The 7,146-nt window shown below is 39.8% G+C and overlaps 1 protein-coding gene across 1 annotated transcript in view; it reads right to left on the minus strand.

Moving 5' to 3' along the window:
* The window catches only part of PRKCI (protein kinase C, iota), an 85,007-nt gene that overhangs the window by 47,079 nt on the left and 30,782 nt on the right, over window positions 1–7,146 (minus strand). The window contains exon 3 of the mRNA XM_011949000.1: window positions 473–562. Within this exon, the coding sequence (XP_011804390.1) occupies window positions 473–562 (90 nt within the window). The remainder of the gene's footprint in view (window positions 1–472; window positions 563–7,146) is intronic.

A 7,146-nucleotide genomic window follows, 5' to 3' on the forward strand; every position in this document is an offset into this window, starting at 1 on the left:
GTTGCAGTGGGCTGAGATCATGCCACTGCACTCCAGCCTGGGTGATAGAGTGAGACTCTGCTCCAAAAATAAATATAGAAATCATGTAAATAGTTTCACTATTAACCTTTAAGCAAAAGAAAGGATATTTAAGATACCTTACCTTTGGAGGTCACTATTTGTATACATTATAAAATTTCAAGTAGGTGACTTAGATTCCCCAGGCTCTCAATTTTTAACTTACATCATAAACTTGCTATGATACACTAAGAAATCACATTTTAATATCCAACGAGACATAGAGAGATCACAAAATTCCCCAGACTGTAAGAAGCAGATTAATTTTACCTTCTACAGCATGTGAGAAACTACTAAATAAGGACAATTACTTAGGCATGAGTCACAGAGACTGAGAAAATGACATTGAGATTATGTTTCAAAATGGTCAAAGAAATTATCACTCTGGACGAGTATGAAATGACTACACTCTTACCATGAATCAAGAGTTCAGAATCCTTGTTTAGCTCATAAAGTCTAAAGGCTTCTTCTAACTCCAACTGAGATGATACGGTACACGGGTCTCCTAAAAAATAAAAAAGTAAAGTAATGGTCAGTTTAAAACCCCTAAATGTGATGATTACTAAACAAATTTCATAATGTAAATTTTGAGAAAAAATAATCTCATATTTATAAACATAAATATGTGACAAGGACAAATATTTATTTACTTTTTATTATTATTATTATTATTTGGAGATGGAGTTTTGCTCTTGTTGCCCAGGCTGGAGTACAGTGGCGTGATCCTGGCTCACTGCAACCTCTGCCTCCCGGGTTCAAGCGATTCTCCTGCCTCAGCTTCCCGAGCAGCTGGGATTACAGGCATGCACCACCATACCCAGCTAATTTTTATATTAGTAGAGACGGGGTTTCACCATGTTGTCCAGGCTGGTCTCGAACTCCTGACCTGAGGTGATCCGCCTGCCTCGGCCTCCCAAAGTGCTGGGATTATAGGCGTGAAGCACCATGCCTGGCTTAAGGACAAATATTTAGATATTTATTTAGACAATTCAATTTTCTGAGGTAGGTAACATAACTTCCATTTCTATTTGTACAAAAATACTACATGAGGTTCACAGACACTAATTTATATAGATATAAAATGTTGTTCTTTGGGGTTTTTTTGGTGAGACAGGGTCTCACTCTGTCACTCAAGGCTGAATGCAGTGACAGGATCACGGCTCACTATAGCCTTGACCTTCTGGGCTCAAGCAATCTTCCCACTTGGGCCTCCCAAAGTGCTGGGATTATGGGCATGAACCACCACACCTGGCCATTTTGTTCTTAACATTGTATACATCCCAAATACAGCAAACAGAATCTATTCCTGACCACATTTTTTTTTTTTTGAGATGGAATTTGGCTCTTGTTGCCCATTCTGGAGTGCAATGATGTGATCTTGGCTCACTGCAACCTCCGCCTGGGTTCAAGCAATTCTCCTGCCTCAGCCTCACGAATAGCTGGGACCAAAGACGTGCAGCACCACGCCTGGCTACTGACCACAGTTTAAATTGTCACTGCTACGTGTCTAATGGGTATGGCCAAGAGCAGGCTTTCTGTTACTTGTTTCTTTAAAAGAGGAAGTGAAAGTAGTTCCATTGCCACAATATGATTAGTTAGAAGTCTCCATGTAATCATTTTATCAAATTTTTGCCTTCACATGATAGAGCTTCCTCAAAGGAGTCACAGAAATGACAAGCTACAAAACTATGGAAGAACAGTCACACTTGAGCTGCTATGAAATGTAAATGAACAGTTTTAGTGACAGACACACAGAGAAGGGACGGAAGAAACAACTCTCTTACCCAACTAGCCAGACAACTGAGTCACCCCTGGCAATCAATGAGGTGGCACATCTGCCTGGACTATGGCATTCCTTAATGAAAAAGTCATTCAGGCCAGGTGTGGTGGCCTGTAATCCCAATAGTTTGGGAGGCCGAGGCAGGCGGGTCACTTAAGGTCAGGAGTTCGAGACCAGCCAAGGCAACATGGTGAAACCCCGTCTCTACTAAAAATACAAAAATTAGCCAGGCACAGTGGTGTGTGCCTATAGTCCCAGCTACTCAGGAGGCTGAGGCAGAAGAATCAATTGAACCCAGGAGGAGGAGGGTGTAGTGAGTCAAGATTGTGCTACTGCACTCCAGCCTGGGCAACAAGGCAAGACTCTCAAAAAAAAAAAAAGAAGAAGAAGAAGTCATTTAGAGCCTAGTTTGAACCTGAGCCAGTGAGAGTGAGTCCTTTTCTCTGCCAATGATTTGCTAATTCCTGTAGTTACTATACAATAGATGCCACCAACCCTATCCAAACCTCAATCACTAGCATACAGCTCAGTCTGCTAATTGACAAAGAAAAATGAAGTCGTTTTTCCTGGCTTCTCAAAGAAGAGTGCCTCTCCCTTTTTTTCCTCCCACTTGACCACTGCATCCCTACTTCCTTTTATCTTCTGAACTCGTCAGTTCCATTTCCATTTTTTCTTTCTTTCTATTTCCTAGCTCTTATCAGGCAAAGGAGTTTCTGAGTCTCCCTCTCAAAAACCAAATCTCTTTTGGCCGGGCGCGCGCGGTGGCTCAAGCCTGTAATCCCAGCACTTTGGGAGGACGAGATGGGCGGATCACGAGGTCAGGAGATCGAGAGCATCCTGGCTAACACGGTGAAACCCCGTCTGTACTAAAAAATACAAAAAAACTAGCTGGGCGTGTTGGCAGGCACCTGTAGTCCCAGCTACTTGGGAGGTTGAGGCAGGAGAATGGCGTAAACCCGGGAGGCGGAGCTTGCAGTGAGCTGAGATCCAGCCACTGCACTCCAGCCTGGGCGACAGAGCGAGACTCCGTCTCAAAAAAAAAAGAAAACCTCTTTCAGGTCAGGCGCAGTGGCTCACAACTGTAATCCTAGCACTGGATCACCTGAGGAGTTCAAGACCAGCCTGGCCAACATGGTGAAACCCCGTCTCTACTAAAAATACAAAAATTAGCCGGGTGTGGTGGCACATGCCTGTTGTCCCAGCTACTCAGGAGGCTGAGGCAGGAGAATCACTTGAACCTGGGAGGTGGAGGTTGCAGTGAACCGAGATCACACCATTGCACTCCAGCCTGGGCAACAAGAGCGAGACTTCGTCTCAGGGGGAAAAAAAAAAATCTCTTTCCCATTCAGATTGACACTCCATTCATTCAGTAACCACAAATCTCAAGAGTAAAACTAGACACTAAAAACTGGAGGAAACAGGTGAGAAGACGAGAAAGGAAAAGGGGCAGGGTCTTTGTTTTTTTCACTACATACTTCTCTTTAATATTTTAAAAATCATAAGTTTGTAATCTTTTACAATGAAACAACTTTTTTTCACATAGTGATCATATCCTTTCTCCATGTTCTTAATCTTACACACATTTCTCAAAATGCTGCTGCCAGGTTTTAGCCCAAACACTACACGAAAACTGTGGTTGCAAAGGTCATGAAACCAGCTGCTGAAACCTAGGACATCTTTTCAGTCCTTATTCTAGGTGATCTCTCTTGCAGCCCCTGACAAAGTTGCCCTCTGAGTATTATAGAAATCCTGTCTCTAGGTTCACCAACTGTTCTTTTTAACTGTTTATTCTGGAAAATTTGAAACATATTTCAAAATGTTGTTTTTCCCTATATACCCACCCACTTATTCTCTACCATGGCAGCATTCTGACAAAATCTCTGTAACTCTAGATAAAAATTCCTTAGTATAATCCAAATATTGTTATTAACCTACAAAAACTAGTAAGTATCTTCTTTGACCACAATGGAACAAAACTAGAAATCAGTAACAAGATGGACTTTGGGAACTACAAAAACACATGAAAGTTAACAATATGCTCCTTATTAACCAGTGGGTCAATACAAAATCAAGAAGAAAATTGAAAAATTTCTTTAAAAAATGAAAATAGAAACACAACATACTACCAAAACCAATGGGATACAGCGAAAGCAGTACTAAGAGTTGAGTTTAGAGCAAGTAATAAGTGCCTACATCTAAAAAATGAGAAAGGCTCTAAATGAACAAACTAATAATGCATCTTAAAGAACAAGAAAAGCGAGAACAAACCAAACACAAAATTAGTAGAGGAAAAGAAATAATAAAGATCAGAACACAAATGAATGAAATTGCAACAAAACACACAAAAGATCAACAAAACATAAACCTGATTTTTTGAAAACATACACAATATCAACAAATCTTTAACCGAACTAAAAATAAGAGAGACAAGACCCAAAGAAATAAAATCACAGATGAAAAAGGAGACAATACAACTGATACTGCAGAAATTCAAAGGATCATTAGAGGTCATGGTGAGCAATTATATGCCAACAAATCAGAAAGCCTAGAAGAAATGGATAACCTCCTAGACACATACAACCTATCAAGTCTGAACCATGAAGAAATCCAAAACCTGACTAGACTGCTAACAAGTAGTGAGATCGAAGCCATAATAAAAAGTCTCTCAGCAAAGAAAAGCCCAGGACTCAAAGGCTTCAGTGCCATTTAAAGAAAAACTAATACCAGTCTTACTCAAACTATTCCAAAATATGGAGGAGGAGGGAATAGTTTCAAACTCATTCTAAGATCCAGTAATATCCATCAGTATTACTAAAACCAGACAGATACGTCAAAAAAAAAAAAAAAAGAAAAGAAAAGAAAAAGAAAACTACAGGTCAATATCTCTGATGAACACTGATGCAAAAATCCTCAACAAAACACTAGCAAACTGAATTCAACAACACATTAAAAAGATCACTCATCATGACCAACTGGACTTTGTTCCAGGGATGCAAGGATGGTTCAACACATGCAAATTAATCAATGTGATACATCACACTGATACAACATGATACAACAGAATAAAGGACAAAAACCATACGATCATTTCAATTGATGCTAAAAAAAAAAAAAAAATGCCATTTGGTAAAATTCAACATCCCTTCATGACAAAAACCCTAAAAAACCTGGGGATAGAAGGAACATAGCTCAACACGATAAAAGCCATATAAGACAGACCCACACCTAGTATCATACTGAATGGAAGAAAATTGAAAGTCTTTCTTTAAGATTTGGAACAAGACAAGGATGCCCATTTTCACCACGATTATTCAACATAATGAGACAAGAGAAAGAAATAAAGGGTCTCCAAATTAGAAAGGAAGAAGTCAAATTATCCTTGTTTGTAGATGATATAATCTTATATATTTGCAAAAACCTAAAGACTCCACAAAAAAAACTGTTAGAACAGATAAACTAATTCAGTAAAGCTGAATATGAAATCACCATAGAAAAATCCATAGCATTTCTATATGCCACAGCAAATAATCTGAAAAAGTAATCAGAAAAGTAATTCCATTAACAGTAACTGCAAATAAAATAAAATACCCACGAATAAGTATCAAAAAAGAAGTGAAAGATCTCAGCCTGGCGCAGTGGCTCAAGCTTGTAATCCCTGCACTTTGGGAGGCCGAAGCAGGCGGATCACCTGAGGTCAGGAGTTCGAGACCAGCCTGACTAACATGGAGAAATCCTGTCTCTACTAAAAATACAAAATTAGCCAGGCATGGTGGTTCATCCCTGTAATCCTCAGTCAGGAGACTGAGGCAGGAGAACCACTTGAACCCAGGAGGCAGAGGTTGCGGTGAGCTGAGATCGTGCCATTGCACTCCAACCTGGGCAACAAGAGCGAAACTCTGTCTCAAAAAAAAAAAAAAAAAAAGTGAAAGATCCTTTCTTTACAATGAAAATCGTAAAATACTGATGCAAGAAACTGAAGACACACACATTAAAAAAAAAAAAAAGGAAAGATATTCCATGTTCATGGATTGGAAGAATCAATACTGTTAAAATGTCCATACTACATTTGGACATCTGTAGATTGAAAGCAATCTACAGATTCAGTGTAATTCCTATCAAAATACCAATAACATTCTTCAGAGAAATAGAAAAAAAAAATCATTGTAAATTTATATGGAACCACAAAAGACCCAGAATGGCCACAGCTAGCCTGAACAAAAATAACAAAACTGGAGGAATCGCATTCTGTGCCTTTAAATTGTACTACGGAACTGTAGTAACCAAAGCAGGATGGTGCTGGCATAAAAACAGACACATAAACTGATGGAACAGAAGAGAGAACCCAGAAATAAATTCATACATCTAGAGTGAACTCATTTTTTACAAAGCTGCCAAAAACATAAACTGGGGAAAAGACAGTCTTCAATAAATAAGACTGTCAATAAATACTGCTGGGAAAACTGGATATCCACATGCAGAAGAATGCAACTAGACCCCTATCTCTCGCCATATACAAAAATCAAATCAAAATGAATTAAAGACTTAAATCTAAAACCACAAACTATGCAACTACTAAAAGAAAAAACTGTGGAAACTCTCCATGACACTGGTCCAGGCAAGTAATTCTTGAGTAACACCCCACAATCACAGGTAATCAAAGCAAAAATAGTTAAGTGAGATCACATCAACTTAGGTTTCTACAAAACAAAGCAATCAAAAAAGCGAAGAGACAGCCCACAGAATAGAAGAAAATATTTGCACACTATGCATGTGACAAAGGATTAATAACCAGAATATACAAGGAGTTCAAACAACTCAATGGGAAAACAAATCTAATAATCTGATTAAATAATGGGCAAAAGTCTGAATAGACTTTTTTTTGAAACGGATCTTGTTCTGTCACCCAGGCTGGAGTGCAGCAGTGTAATCTTGGCTCACTGCAACCTCCGTCTCCTGGGTTAAAGTGGTTCTCCTGCATCGGCCTCCCAAGTAGCTGGGATTGCAGGCACACGCCACCACGCCCAGCTAATTTTTGTATTTTTGGTAGAGACAGGGTTTCACTATGTTGGCCTGGCTGGTCTTGAACTCCTGACCTCAAGTGATCTGCCCGCCTCGGCCTCCCAAAGTGGTGGGATTACAGGCGTGAGCCACCACTCCTAACCCTGAATAGACTTTTTTTTTTTTTTTAAGATGGAGTCTTGCTCTGTCGTCCAGGCTGGAGTGCAGTGGCACAATCTCGGCTCACTGCAAGCTCCGCCTCCCAGGTTCATGCCATTCTCCTGCCTCAGCCTCCCGAGTAGCTGGGACTA

Source organism: Colobus angolensis, unplaced genomic scaffold (assembly GCF_000951035.1).
Source record: "Colobus angolensis palliatus isolate OR3802 unplaced genomic scaffold, Cang.pa_1.0 Scaffold289, whole genome shotgun sequence".
Taxonomy (NCBI): domain Eukaryota; kingdom Metazoa; phylum Chordata; class Mammalia; order Primates; family Cercopithecidae; genus Colobus; species Colobus angolensis.